This window comes from Strigops habroptila, chromosome 8, assembly GCF_004027225.2.
Source record: "Strigops habroptila isolate Jane chromosome 8, bStrHab1.2.pri, whole genome shotgun sequence".
Classification (NCBI taxonomy): Eukaryota; Metazoa; Chordata; class Aves; order Psittaciformes; family Psittacidae; genus Strigops; species Strigops habroptila.
In genome coordinates, this window is record NC_044284.2 from 9,766,868 (window position 1) to 9,781,100 (window position 14,233).

The following is a 14,233-nucleotide window of genomic DNA, read 5'->3' on the forward strand; positions in this document are numbered from 1 at the left end:
AGTGAGTCACAGCTGCTGGCCTGCTTCCTAACCGCTCACACAGCACCATTTATTTCCTGTCGCACACAGCCTCGTATCAGACTAGAAAAAACTACAGAAAAGAAAGAGCGAGCTAGACAATCCCTCAGTGTAAAACAGCACTGCCAGGGCATCTGTGATTTTCGCTGAAGTCAGCAAAAAGGACAAGTAAATAGGGTCAGGCTATCCCTTTGGAACAAGTAGTAAGTGTAACTGTAAGTAATAGTTATAAAGCCCTTGCAGCAACGGTGAGTTTCAGCATGAACACAAGCTCATGCTCACAGAAACAATGATCTGGCACTAGAACTGCAAAATGAACATCTCCCCCGTTTACCCATGGAGCAAAGTGCAGGAAGACACACACACACACTGCTGCTTTCTGTCAAGGAGCCGGGCAGCCAGGACAGCCCAGGAAGGTGAAGCGGAACATAAAAGACAGGCAGTAACTTTACAATATACTAATGTTTTCCATTCTATAACACAGGCTCTTACACAGAGTGAGAAGGCGGCAGCTTTTAGCAATTCCTTCTCACAACAAAGTAATTCACAGAAATTGCCAAACTCTGGAGCTGGTCACTTTTGCTCAAAGCAAAAAAGTTTATTAAAAAACTGAAGGGGGTTGGAGCATGTGCTGTGTGAGGCACAGTCTTTGCTCAAGGCCCCTCTTCCCCATTAATATAAAAAACCAAGGTGAAAAGTTCAAAATTGCTTATCTGGACTTTTTCAAAAGGATGATCTAGTTTTTCCATCTGAAATACAATTTTTCTTCAACATCCCGGCAACACTGTGGTAACTTCTGGAAAGCTCAAAATCAAAATGAAACATTTCACCTGAATGCTTTTCTTTTAATTTTCCATTTTGCTTGAAGATGCAACATGGTTCCTACTCCTGCTCAAGCCAAGCTCTATTTCTGCCCTCTCCTATGCAGCAGCCAAAAGATACAAACCCCATTCAAGGCATTAGTGGTGGCTGGAGCCTGGATCTTTGGCAGCAGTATTTCAGGCAAGTTCACAACTTAAAGCAAGAGCTCAGCAAGTGACATGAATGGGAGAGCAGATGTAAGGGTAATACAAGAAAAAAACCAAAACAGGTTGGCAAGAAGCAGAAGGAAGGAATACACTTGCCGGAAGGAAGCAGCCATGGTCGTGCGAGGTCTGAGCCCTGAGGGGGTGGACAAATGTGTCTGGTTCAAGTTCTGGGTTGCAGAATGGGAACATTATGTGACTGAGCTAAAGCACCAGCTTGTGCCCATGGGAAAGCACCGGGAGGCTGCAGCTTCCTCAGACTTCAGAGGCCAAACTGTGCTGTCCAGCACAGGAGGATACAGCACACGATTATAACATCTGTCCATGGCACTGAGCTACCGAAAGGCTGCTCTGCAGATGCCCCCATTTATTAAGGAGACTCCAACTTTAGCAACAAGCTAAAGCTGCTCCCATAACTACCGGGTTTACTCTCTCTCTGGCTTTTAGCAAAGGCTTCTTTGGTGGCACCCCTGTTTGTGCAGTGTTGACATTTGTCCATCATGCTGTCTCCTCCCAGCCTTCACACAGAGTGGCACGAGTGCTTGAACCTGCAAACAAGCTATGAAGTGTTAGCTGATAGACTATGAGCATAAACTACGATGCAACCTAGCTGCCACTGAGAAGTGACTGATTGTGCAGCAGCTAGATTGCCAAACAGCCCTCAGATAATACAAGTTGTGAACTCCTATTTGAGATGAACCAGAAATCCAGAGAGATCAAACTCCACGGGGTTTTAGCGACGATACCACACTACCCTGTACCATATTCACTGACTAGTCAACGCCAGTGTGTTCTTCCTTCTCACCACCTTTTTCAAGCATCCTCACTCATAAGGCAGGTTATACTCTTTAACAGTGACCTTTTAACAATGCAGCATATAAAGGCAGTACAAGGTAAAGCATTAGGTAAAGCCAGTACCAGTTTTTCAACAGTGGCTTTTGACCTCACTGCCTTCTCACACTGAACAAGAGTCAGCCATAATGGGAATCTCCTGCCAGCCTGCCGAGTCTGGCAGCCTAAGGGGGCTCTCTGGGCTCTTTAACCAACAGAGACAGGACCTGCCAAAGACAGCTTAGCCCACCCAGATCAGAAACCTGCTTCTTCCCCACTGACTACAGAGATACAGCTCAGCTTTGACTCACTTGACTGCTCGTCTGAAATGAGAGGGGATGAATACAGATATATAACACATCCTCTCATCCTGGTAGGGTCAGCAAGGGACAGCTATTTAAAATTATTTTTGGTAACACAATCCTCAGACTGGGACTGAGTTCCCCATCTATAAAGTGGGAACAAGAGTACTCCTAAGATCACAAAGAATTCAGATTATGCAGTGATGAGGGTCCTACTGACACCTCAGCTAGCTGTATGAGTGAGATTCATTAAGTGACAACATAGGAAAGTTTTATCTTCTGTGAATCTGGGTGGCAAGAACTGACCATAGATGCCTGGCTTAGAAAGACAATTTTAGTACCTTTAGTTTGTCTCTAGTGCTTAGTTTGATCTTGTAATCCTCAAGGACTCCTCTGCTGCTCTTTCTCTCTTTGCACAAACATTATTACACTCAGCTAGTCCCCAAACTTCCCACACCACCACATTAATTATGCCTGCCCATTTGAGCAAGGGAAAATCATGTATGTTTTTATAGAAGGTAAGTACTCCCAAGGCAGGCAGCAGCCAGGCTAACTCAGGGGCAGCTGATTTCCAGCCTCGTACCCCTGCTCCTGGATCTCTGTGGAACTCTTTGCTCTCTTCCTGTCTCAGTTTCTCAGTTCTCAGTGTTTTACTGCAGCGAGAATCTTCAGGCTAACAGACACATCTTGATGATTAATTGTTCTCAGCCTAAGGACAAAGATCTCTAATCGCTGTTACAGATCCTGTGTTTCAAGAGGGGTTTATTACTCCTCTCAGACTTCCTTAAATGTGCTTTCATCAGCAGGATGCAAGTTTGATTCATCCAAGCCAGGGGTTTCTTTGTCTGTATTTTGAAGTCTCAAGTAATGGAAGGAGAAAATTCTGCAGTCCCAGAAGAGAACGGAAAAAAATTCCATTTGTGTTTAAAGAAAGGCTATGACTGCAACCACTGTGGACTGGTATGTTTTGGGGGGATATCAGTTTGATTCCAGGTATGGCGGGCAAGAGGGATTGCTGAGAACTGGTGCAGATGCAGTAACCCAATGGCAGATCATATGGCATGCCACAAAATGCTGGCAGGACACATGCAAATATCTTTTTCTTCAACCTGAATGCAAAAATATGCACCTCCCCTTCTGCCACCTGTACTCAAACAGTTGATTTAACCATGCAAAAAATCACACTGAGCATTGCTCCACCAATACAGGACCAAGCTCTAATTAAAAAAGTTGAGTTAAATCTACTCTCCAAAGCACAAAAAAATCTGAAGCAACTTACAGCTTTAGAGGTGGAAATACTCCACAAAGTGGCAGTGGGAGAGCTGTCATAAGTGGTGTGTATGTATATGACAAATTTGGGACCACATCTTTGTTGGCAACATGGACAGTGAGATTGATGCACCCTCAGCAAGTTTGCTGGTGACACCAAGAGCTGTGTGGTGTGGGCGACACGCTGGAGGGAAGGGATGGGATCCAGAGGGACCTGGACAGGCTGGAGAGGTGGGACCATGCAAACCTCATGAGGTTCAACAAGGCCAAAACAGAACTTTTCCTGTTTAAGTTTAGAATGGCTTTACACTGACAGAGGTAAGATTTAGATTAGATATTAAGAAGAATTCTTTACTATAAGGGTGCTGAGGCGCTGGCACAGGGTGCCCAGAGAAGCTGTGGCTGCCCCATCCCTGGCAGTATTCAAGGACAGGTTGGACACAGGGGCTTGGAGCAACCTGCTCTAGTGGAAGGTGTCCCTGCCTGTGGCAGGGGGTTGGAACTGTATGAGCATTAAGGTCCCTTCCAGACAACAGCCCAGATCTGGGCAAGAAGACAACTTTCTTTGCTTCTGGAAGGAGCACAGTGCAGGCAAAGAAGGTCACATTGCACAATTACAGCCCGTATTTGTAACCAATACAGCCTAATTTCAGGATTTAGTATTGAATCTTTCTTATATTTTGTTATTTTTTTCAATAAACCCAGAAATGAGAAGCATGCACTGATTACTGTATTAACACCTGTTCTAATTCCATAGGATTACCATAGGATTAGCAGGCTCTTTCCTTTTTAATTGATTTTTAAAAAATGTTAAACCTCCTTCCTATTCAACAGCTTTTATGTCCTTGCACACGAGAACTATTCTGGCCCAGCTGGAACAATGTACCAGGAACGGCCGCCAACAACATGAGGCTGTTTCGCTCTGAGCCTCGATTACAACTCTCACTGCATCTCTCCTGCCAGAAGAAGCCAGCCCCCTTCTTCTGCCTCTCTCCTCGCACTGGAATAAAGCAGCAGAAAGCAGGAGGTGTCTTCTAAACATGATCTAACACCACACTTTATTTAGCTTACTCCTGATATTCAACCTACAGCTCCTGGCAACCCAGCATGCAAAGGTATTCCACCACAGTCCCTACGCATCCCACAACATATAAACAAAAGAAAGCCCTCACTATCACAGCACAGATCCCAAGAGAATCTTACACATTGGTTTGGGTGTACTTCTAGATTATTATATTTCCTTAACAGATCTAGTAGATTTCAAAAGGTTTCATTCAGAAAGATCCCCCAGAGCCCTAATAATGCTCACTGGATCCAGAAGTAGTCCAGTAATCCCTCCCCAGAGAGCATGAGGCCATATTTTTCTGTAAATAATACCCTGCAGAATTTTCTATGGAGAATTAGAAGGTGATGAGGTGAAGGTATGCGTTGTGGGGAAAGCCTGTGCTGACAGACATCAGTCACACCTTGTGCTTGTTCACAACCCTTGATCCAGCATGACTGCTGCCCATTGCTATCTTAACATTATAACACATCATCCCACCAGCACAATATGCCAAAACACATTGTTTAGGACAATAAGGCTGAGATATATCACATGATGGGGGAAAACATCGAGCATTCCTATAAACAGCCTGCAGCATACTGTGTGGAGCCAGCTCAGAATGACAGGTTATTCATTCCAGCCAAGTGCTGGCCCCATGCTAGCAGCCTGCAAAGCCTGTACAGGATTCTCTACATGGTGTTGCCCAGTGCTCTGGGAAGATGGATTAGCTTTGGTGACATGCCACAGCAATGCACACAGACCCGGTGTCCTGCTGCCAGCTTCTCCTCTGAAACAGCAGTGCTGTGGCAAGTGAGGCAGAGGTCTCTCAATGGCTCTGTGAAAACCAGCTGTAGCTGGCAAGGACAAGTGGGACACTGCACTGATGCTGCTGGCCCTGGCAACACACCACCTAGAGCCTGGAATTGGCCTTGGTGGCAATACAGAGCGTTTGTGCAGAGCTGCATCTGAGTGCGGCTCCTAAGAACAGCCTGAGCCACACAAAGGGAGCCAGGCCGTGTGTGGGCACCCAGGACATACAATCCACAATTCTTATCAAGAGCCCACAGCTGAAAGCAAACTGCCCACGCTCGACTGCTCTCACTGACCTGATCACTCTGGTTTCAGATACGCTGACTCTTTGGTGCAGATCTCAAAGAAAAACTGATGTCCTAAAGCAGCACATCCGGAAATACACAAGTAACATGGCTCATGTGAGCCGTACGAGCTGCACATGGACTTGGTGTAAGTCTGTATTTCTAGTGTGGGAAGGAATGAAAGTAGACCCGCTCTGAATAGCAGGGCAGACGGGGGCATGCGAGTAGCACAGTCATTTCCATTCTGTTTTACAGGGAATGCCCATGCAGCATTGGCTGTGCTAAGAGGATAGGTAAGCTATAGCCCCCACTACCTCTGAGTAAACCCATATCCATTTCTTGAGGCTGTAAGAGACCGTGCCTCTCAACCCACCCCAAGTTTCATGATCTATATTGAGAAAACAAGGGCTGAGAGGTGGTTCTGGAAGGGGAAGTGGCTTGTTCAGGATCCTAAAGCAGAAGGTCTGCAACTCCTGCCCTCAATCCTCATACTTTCTGGATACCGAGCCCATAATTCAATTTACATTCTCTGGTTGTAGGTAAATTGTGCTGCAGTTTTGGATTGAAAAGATCCATGATGTATTGACAAGACGCTTCCTTCAGAGGAAAAGGTATTCCACGGGCTGAAGTTCTCAGTTATATAAAACATGGTAGTGCCACTGAATTGAAGGCACACATGTGTACTGACAGCCACAGCAGCACACCAGAGACTAAAACCTCCATAGCAGTGGACTAGAAACTAGCACTGTGCTGGCCAGGGGCATTAGTTTAACTCCTTATATGCTTTTTCTCTTGGTGTTAGAACTACTTAGTAAAAAGCAGTGAGTGGTCTCAGGTGCATCTTAGTGGAACCGAGTGATACACGGCATGGCTTACCTGCACAATTAGCTTATTTTCTTTATCGGGCAGAATTCGATAGGTATAAACACAATTCCTGAACCTGGAACACATCAAAAGAGATACGGTTAGATCATGTCCAGAAGCAACTGCACTGTGGCAGCCCTCCCTATGAGAAAAGCTATCGGAAGCTCCCAAGTCACATAGATGGCTTCATGCACATGGATTTTAAACATTTCTCTCTCTCTCTTTCACTGAAGCCTGTGAACTAACACAAACCTGAAGTGTTCGTGGTCATGAGACATGTTTGCAGATGTGACTGCAGAAAGTGCTACCAGCATCAGCCTCAGAGCGAGTTATTCAACTCTTCTTCTGGCTGGAAAGAAAGAAAACACCAAATGGCTCTAGCTGTCAGTAGAGTGGGCGTCTCAGGAAGGGATAAAAAAGCAGAAATCCAAAAGACACAGGGCCAAAATCAGCAATGAATGAGTAAATTGAAGGGCTAGTATGTGCATTGACTTGTATGGGAAAAAAAACAAATAACAGACTTCGGCTAAATCATAGATAGACAGCTAATTGCTAGGCACATTCTCATGCACAAATCCTGACCATCAGCCTAAATGAAAACCCATCTCGCTATCCTGGTGCAAACACACACTGCACACGTGCCTCTGTGTATCAGCCATAATGAACATTCTGTCCCAGATAAATCCAATTAGATTCTTATTTAAGGGGGGACAGGGATGTGGGGTGTGGAGGAGTCCTTTGCCCAGTGCCCAAGGGAAGCATGAGCAGTGCTGTAATGTGGTGAGCATGCCCTTCCTCAGCAGCTGCTGAGCTTTGTGGAGCTTGCCCAAGAAGTATTGACTAAAAACCACATTTTTTACCTTTCTCCCAAGTAAAAACCAGATTGATCAAATCTTTTCCATCACCTGCAAAGCACTCTGTTAAAACATACACTATGGCTTTAAGCCAATACACAATGCTGGTTTCAACCCCTTCCTCTCGAAGGAAAACACCAGAATCCATTCTCAGAGCTTCCTTGGCTGTAAGAGAAACGCTGCATTACCTGTGGAACTGCCATGAAACATTAGCTAAGGTCAGCCCCCCAGATGGGCAAATCAATAAAACATCCTAATCTCTTCTACAATTACACTCTGAGTCTATTCATCATATGCTTTTCAGAATCACTCCATGGAGGAGAGAGAGATTGCCAGGATCTTAGGCAGCCTTATACAAGGAGTCACAAAGAGCAATTGGAAATTAAAAGAAAATATTCATAAATCATAGCTGAATTTTCCCAGGGTGTTTGGAGGATTTTGTCATGTATCCACATGAACCTGTAGTATCTTTTGATGGCATTAATGCAACGGATATAGAAGAATTAGAACTGCTCCCAGAGCTCACTACCACTTCATTAAGCAATATAAAACCATTTCACAGGCATCTACTCATTCACACATCTGAGGATCTGGTACAGAGCTGGAAGTCACAGACATAACTCTCAACTTCTTTGAACAGCCACAACACTGCTGATTTCACCAAGCCCATGGCAATCAACACCAGATGAGAATATGCCCCAAGGAAGGGCATGGGTTTTGGTTTTATCTGTCAATGCAGTTCTCTTACACCATTTCCTTGTGCTGATATGCAAACAGGGCTAAGCAGAACTGCTCATGCAGCTGAGAGAGAAAATTTGTGTGTGTATAGATTATGAAACTGATTAACAAACCAGCTCAATGGCTCTTGTGTCACAAGAGGATCCACCTTGTTACCTTCACAGAAAGTGCCCCATCACACAGCCTTACGAGACTGCTGTCATAACAGTGGTCCTCAGCTTAAATGTCTTTACAGAGCTTTAAAGTGAGGACAGGTAATATTAGTGAAATTGAAAGAAGGGCCGTTGGACGAGACAGGAGCAGGGAGGAGCACTTCCTAGGATCAAAAGCAGGAATCCTCTTTTGCAGTCCCTTAATTTAGTGCATGTGGATGGGGAAGACTGGGACTCTTACTCCATTTCTACCCTTAGGCTTTCTCTCCACAGCATCCTGACTGTCAAGTTATGTGGTCCCAATTACTGTCACATTCCAGGTCCTCCCTAGAAACTGGGCTGAGTTCAGAATTGCTCAATCACTGTTCAGGCTGCCTATGTGGGGGGTAAATAAAACAACAGCCTCAGCTTAAACATGTCTCCAAGTACTTTGTCATCTCTCTGTACTCTCAACCAACCAGAGGAGGAAAGGGGACAAGGCTTTTATTTCCTCTGCCCTCTCCTGTTTCTATGCACAGGTGACGACGTGCATATTGGGAGCCCCTGGAAATCCTAAACAGGACTACTATGGTAGGTATGATGCTAAATGCACCATGAGAGAGGCTGTCCCCACAGGGGGTTGGAAATGGCACCTCACAGGCAGTGTCCTCTGAAAGGGATCCCAAAGCTGCAGCTAGCCTGAGGGTCATCTCTGGAAGTGCCGTTAATCCTGCAGCCATTCACACATGAACCACCATCAGAAGATCCCGCTCCAGGTAAACTAAAGAGCCCATTTCCTGACAACGAACGGGCAGATCGGATGATCCAGGCTCACAGAAAGGAGGAGGAAAACGACTTTGCTTCTTGCCTTTTATGGGGCAGTGCCCAGCGGGGCAGGGGACAGCAGTGCAGGGGGAGGAGCGTCCTCTCCGCTTCTGCTGACCGCTCAGCTCGCTGCAAGTTAAACGCTGCTGCTCCCAGTTTCAGAACAGCAGGGGAGGAAAGTCCTGCAAATACACCCCCCCCCCTCATTGTCTGCATTCTTTATAAACCCTGTTTTCCTAAAGCAGCTCTTGAAGAAAATAACCATTTCATTCTATTATACAATAAGTGCTTTTACTGGATTTTGACTCATCTGCCCAATAAATATTAGAGGTTTGTAGAATACAATTCTTTTTCAGAGCAAATTTCATGGTTTTTTGCTTTCCTTATCTATACACAATTGACACTTTCTCACTTTGTGAAAACCTTTTGCAGTCAGGCTTTCAATTCCCCTCTCTCATTCTTTGTCTCCAGCCCCTCTGTTTTTTAAACAGAAGTGACTGAAGTGCTCAGAATTCAAACACCTTCCAGTCAGCAGCACAGCTAAAACTGATACATCTCTGAGGAAGTTTTCAGCTTCAGCAAAGCTGACACTCAGAGGGACTTATTCACCATGTTTAACCCTTTCTCTTCACAAGCTTACTGCAAATCAGCATAAGCTAAAAGCTTGTTGGGTACTTTGACAGAAGTTTGTGACATTTCTCAGTGTAATTAATACTAGCCCTTCACCAACCCAGCTGCTGTTGGCTGACAAGGCTGGGTGCTCCCCATTCCTTTAATCAAGCCATTCATGTTAGCCACCTCAGAATGGATTTAAGAACATAACCTTTGGCTCCCGGTTCAGAAAATCCTGGTCATGATATTGTTTCTATTTCCTGATGCCATGTCTCCCAAGTCACAAAAGGCTTTCAAAGTTGGCTGCATAAACATTTACAATGGAAAAACTTATGCAAATACATGTTAGTAGAGATTCTTACAGCACCTTCCCTTTCTATAATCCCCACCATCACTTGGTAAAAATATTTTGTGTACATACTGGTTACAAGGCAAATCAAAAGGTTCATACTAAAAACACCCAATGGAAGCAACAGTCTATTCTTGTACAGTGTTCCCCAACTCACAACTTGGGCTCTCTGCTCATGCTACATGCTTGCCCCTCCTTCCTTCTGCTTGTCCTGGCTATCTATCTGCAGGTGCCCTTCTTCCTCTGCTCCCTCCAGAAGGACACAGCCCTTCCCCATGTTATTAAAAACACGTTAACAGGCAGGCACGGAGGCTCCCTGCACTCTGTGAACACCGCTCACCCAGCCACCCATCCCCAACACCTACGCTCACAGGGCAGTTACCCAGCCCCGTGCTTGCTGCAGATGACTCCTCTGCAGCGGCCAGTGCTGTCACCAGAAGCCTGACCTCAGAGACAAGCAGTTAGACCAGAGTTATAAACAGCAGCACCACCGTTACCACCGCAAGAAATAGACTTTCAGAAAGAAACTACGCTGAGAAACCTGCTTGTAATTTAATGTGGGGTAAGGATGAAATGAATTCTGTTAACCTGCTGTGCAATGGCAGCAAAGAGGATCCTGCAGAGAGACTGTCGTGATATTTCCTGAGCAGAAAGAAACTGTCTTAGCTTGCTAACGCCAAGTAAAACGTCTCATACTTCACCTACTGACTTCAGTCTCCTCTTATTCCTGCCTCCAGGAATAACACCTGCCCCTCACAAACCCAGGGCAGGAGGTCTTGCTCTGGTTCCTATCCCCAGCCCAGAAGGGGGGGCACAGACAGGCTGCCAGCGCTTCTCTCCCACGTGAAATATTTACCCCGTGAGCCACATTAATGATGCAGGTAGCATCACCGCTGTGCCAGGCATATCGTGCACAGCTGCAGGAATTATTTCAAGCCTTTTGCTGAAGGGGATACAGCACTGTACAAGCAGGTGTATCAAACACACACTGCAGAGAGCAAGGAAAGTGCCTAGGCAGGTACCAAGCTCAGTACTTGAGTTGTTCAATGTAAATACCTGACCCAAGTTGTTAACAAAGAGGCCAAGAGGCTATTTTTTCTCAGAACACAGCCACAGTCTCTTTTGATTATTCTTTCCTTTTGAACCAGGGGCAGGAGTAGCGTGAGCAGCATGGTAGTAAAAGAACATTGTTTTGTTCAGCCTGGCCCTGTTCCCAACCCCTCTCTACCCTGTGGCCCAGTCAGGTGAAACCAGCCATATTCTGGTGGAGAATTCACCTTCCCAGTGGCCACAGCGACTGTGCTGGGGAAGATAGAGGGGGTAACACCCTGCACAAGTGGGGACCGAAGTGTCCGCGTGAAGTACGAGTTTGAGAGCTGTACTTACAGCACGCAGAGTGCATATGCCGAAGCAATTGACTCACTGGCCCGCACAAGGAAGCTGCCATCCTTGCCTACTTTGGAGAGCAGGTCTTCGGCTCTGGAGCGAGTGATGTTGCCGTGGTACCAGCACTGATCCATCGCTGGAGCTGGAGGAGACCTGAATACCAATTCAGGAGCTGCCAGAGCTGCCTGTGTGTCTGTGTGTAACGATCAGGCAGCTTCAGCTCACCAGCTTCCTGTTTCAATAGTACAGAGAGGGAAAGGAAACTCAGCCACGGACAACTTCCTCAACTCAAACAGCTCAGAGAGTGAGCGTGACATGTTACTGCAGCCCCCGCTCTCCTTCTTCATGCTGCAGCTGAAGCGACTAGCAAGCCCATGTTCCCTGCCTTTCCCTCCCCCTTCGAGTCCTGATACTCCGTATCAGAAAGTCCCAGCTTGGAATGTCTTCGACTCCCCCACCAGTTCAGTCCCCCAGGCTTTGGTGGCCTGCCATCCCATGTATGATCTCTTGCCCGACCCTCTGAGTTTCCATCTTTTTCCTGTCTGTAGGTCCTACCCATGACAGGTCTCCATGGGGATTAAATAAACTTCAGACTGATCAGAAACACACTGTGCATTAGGATACTTAGCACTGACTGTCCCATTCCTGCCTTGCCTAGTCCTCACATCTAGCTAGGTGTGAAGAGGGGACTTTAAAGAACTGAAGAAAAAGTTACCCCTGTGTGTTTCCATGCACAGAAGCAGACTTACAAGCAGGCTGATTCACTTTGGGGATTTGTGACCAAAGCTCCCTGACAGCTACTGTGAGGTGGATTCAAAGATGGTTCCTACTCTAACTCCCCAGAGGTGCGATGGAGCAAAGCCATGTCTGGCAACCTGCATCAGAGTGGGGAGAACTGGAGCTTTCACTTCCCTTCCCTTTGTACATCTGCCCCTCCTCTGTGGCACACTCAGTGGTGCATCTCCAAGGCAGAGCAATGAGAGGCACGTTTGCAGGAAGCAAGGACACTGCTAGGGGCACTGCCTGTAGGGCAAATTTGGTTACCCTGTACTTACAACCACACTGCTTTTGCAGGCAGCACTTCTGCACATCTGATCCGTAGCTAAAAGCAGCAGCTGAGCTGGGACTCTGTCTGGGACTCAGAGTACACAGGGGAGGTCCCAGGAAAGGCACAGACACTGCCGGGCCTATGCAACCCTTACCTCCCAGAGCCAGGAATGCTGGAACCACAGCAGCTGGGTCATGTCAGAGTACTGCCCCTGTGCACAGCACGGCAGGAGAGAGCAGCTTATCGCCAAACTGGGAGAGACCAGAATTTGTGGGTATTGAGAGTGAACCAGTACAGCTGAGCATTTGTCCCTGCCAGCCTTCATGGTGCTGCCGGTTATCTAGACATCTGCTCTGCATTGTCCAGCTTAATCTCTGCCACCGAGATTAAACTGTGGGCACGAGCAATTCAAAGTTGTGCGGCCAGCACAAGACCCTGCTAAAAGGGCAGAACTGCATAGTGCAGGGCTTCCTGTCCACACTGAGCAAGCACTTGTCTACAGACCAAAATTAGCTGAGCTGGAACTGCCCTTCAGCTGCACACAGATACACCCAGTGCTTTAGGAGCCAGACTCCCATGGATGCAGGTGCCTCAACAGAGCCAGATTTTGCATGGACAGTGCTGTAAGCTCTTGTAAGCTACAGAGTGGTTAGAAATCCTGTTCTCTCCACCAAGAGTAGTGCTGCATATGGCAAAGGGACTGTGCAGCTCCTTTGACAGTCCTGCTTGGCCATAATGTGCTGCTATAGCCTCGCCTGTACCAACTCTTTGGATTTCTAATACTTTGAGTGGCTTCTCTGGAGCACAGCTGCAGCAGGAACCAGAATAGCTCTGAATGTCAAACCACTGCTGGACCTCACAGGGCTCTCCATGCAACAGACCCATATGTGGATGCGAAGTGGACAGAGCTGCTGAACAACATGAGTTTTGCTGAAACAAAACTGTGTTCGGAGAGCTTCTGATCTACTCCAAGTTAACACAAGGTAACAGAGAAGTACAAGCCCTAGTTAAACATTTGAGACTGGTTAGCCGAATACTTAACTCCTATCCATCCCACCAACAACTTACCACCAGCTTTTAGCAATCTGCTGCTATTTCCTTTACATGTGTGAATCCCTGTCCAGCCACACACACCTCCTTGACTTGGAGACATAAACGAGTGTATGGGATCCAAACACATGTGATAATTGTGGCAATAAGATGTGCAGGCTGGTTTCTGTATTTCTTGGTCTTAAAAAAAGCACAGTACAGCTCTAGCTGCTCAAAAGGTGAATCCCAATCCCCTAACATAAACATGTGATACCTAATGGCTCATTTGCAACACTGCCTGAAGAGGAAGATGCATCTGGTTTACTTCTTATTGCTCTGGCACGTGAATTCTGCAGTGCTGGAGGAAGACCGATCCCTGCATGGCCAGCAAAAAAGTTTGTCCATGCCCTCAACTACCTGATCCCCAAAGGGCAGCGGCAACTTCTTCTGTCCCACGCAGACAAAAGGCTGTTCTGCAGGAGATATGCATTTTTCTTCTTCTCATTCCTGGCTGTGTCAGAGAAGGCTGGTGAGTGGATCTAAGGAAGGAGAGATTAGAGAAGTTATCTAGAGGAGAGCTACAGTGTTTATCATAGAGGGGGAGTGCAGTGTTCAGCCTGCACCAGTAACATGCCAGGTGATGCTACAAATGGAGCCAGCACAGCCCTTTGTTTTCCACAAGGAATAGGAGTGCTTCAAATAGACCACACTGTCATCCCACAGCTGGGACAAAGCACCATGTAAGAGCTACACTGGTAAAACAAAAGAATAACAGGCACATCGATCAGACAAATCCAACCCAGACTCAACAGA

At 46.5% G+C, this 14,233-nt stretch overlaps 1 protein-coding gene across 3 annotated transcripts in view; it reads right to left on the minus strand.

The window, feature by feature from the left end:
* Positions 1 to 13,875, minus strand: part of INPP5D (inositol polyphosphate-5-phosphatase D) — a 56,053-nt gene extending 42,178 nt beyond the window's left edge. For 2 of the 3 annotated variants that reach the window (XM_030495957.1, XM_030495956.1), the window contains exons 1-3: positions 13,838 to 13,875; positions 11,344 to 11,575; positions 6,461 to 6,524 (exon numbers count right to left, since the gene is read on the minus strand). In XM_030495957.1, the coding sequence (XP_030351817.1) occupies positions 6,461 to 6,524; positions 11,344 to 11,477 (198 nt within the window). In that variant the 5' untranslated portion in view covers positions 11,478 to 11,575; positions 13,838 to 13,875. Of the gene's footprint in view, positions 1 to 6,460; positions 6,525 to 6,700; positions 6,798 to 11,343; positions 11,576 to 13,837 lie in introns of those variants that run through there. The other variant, XM_030495958.1, reaches the window with a different exon arrangement.
* Between the last annotated feature and the right edge of the window lie 358 nt (positions 13,876 to 14,233).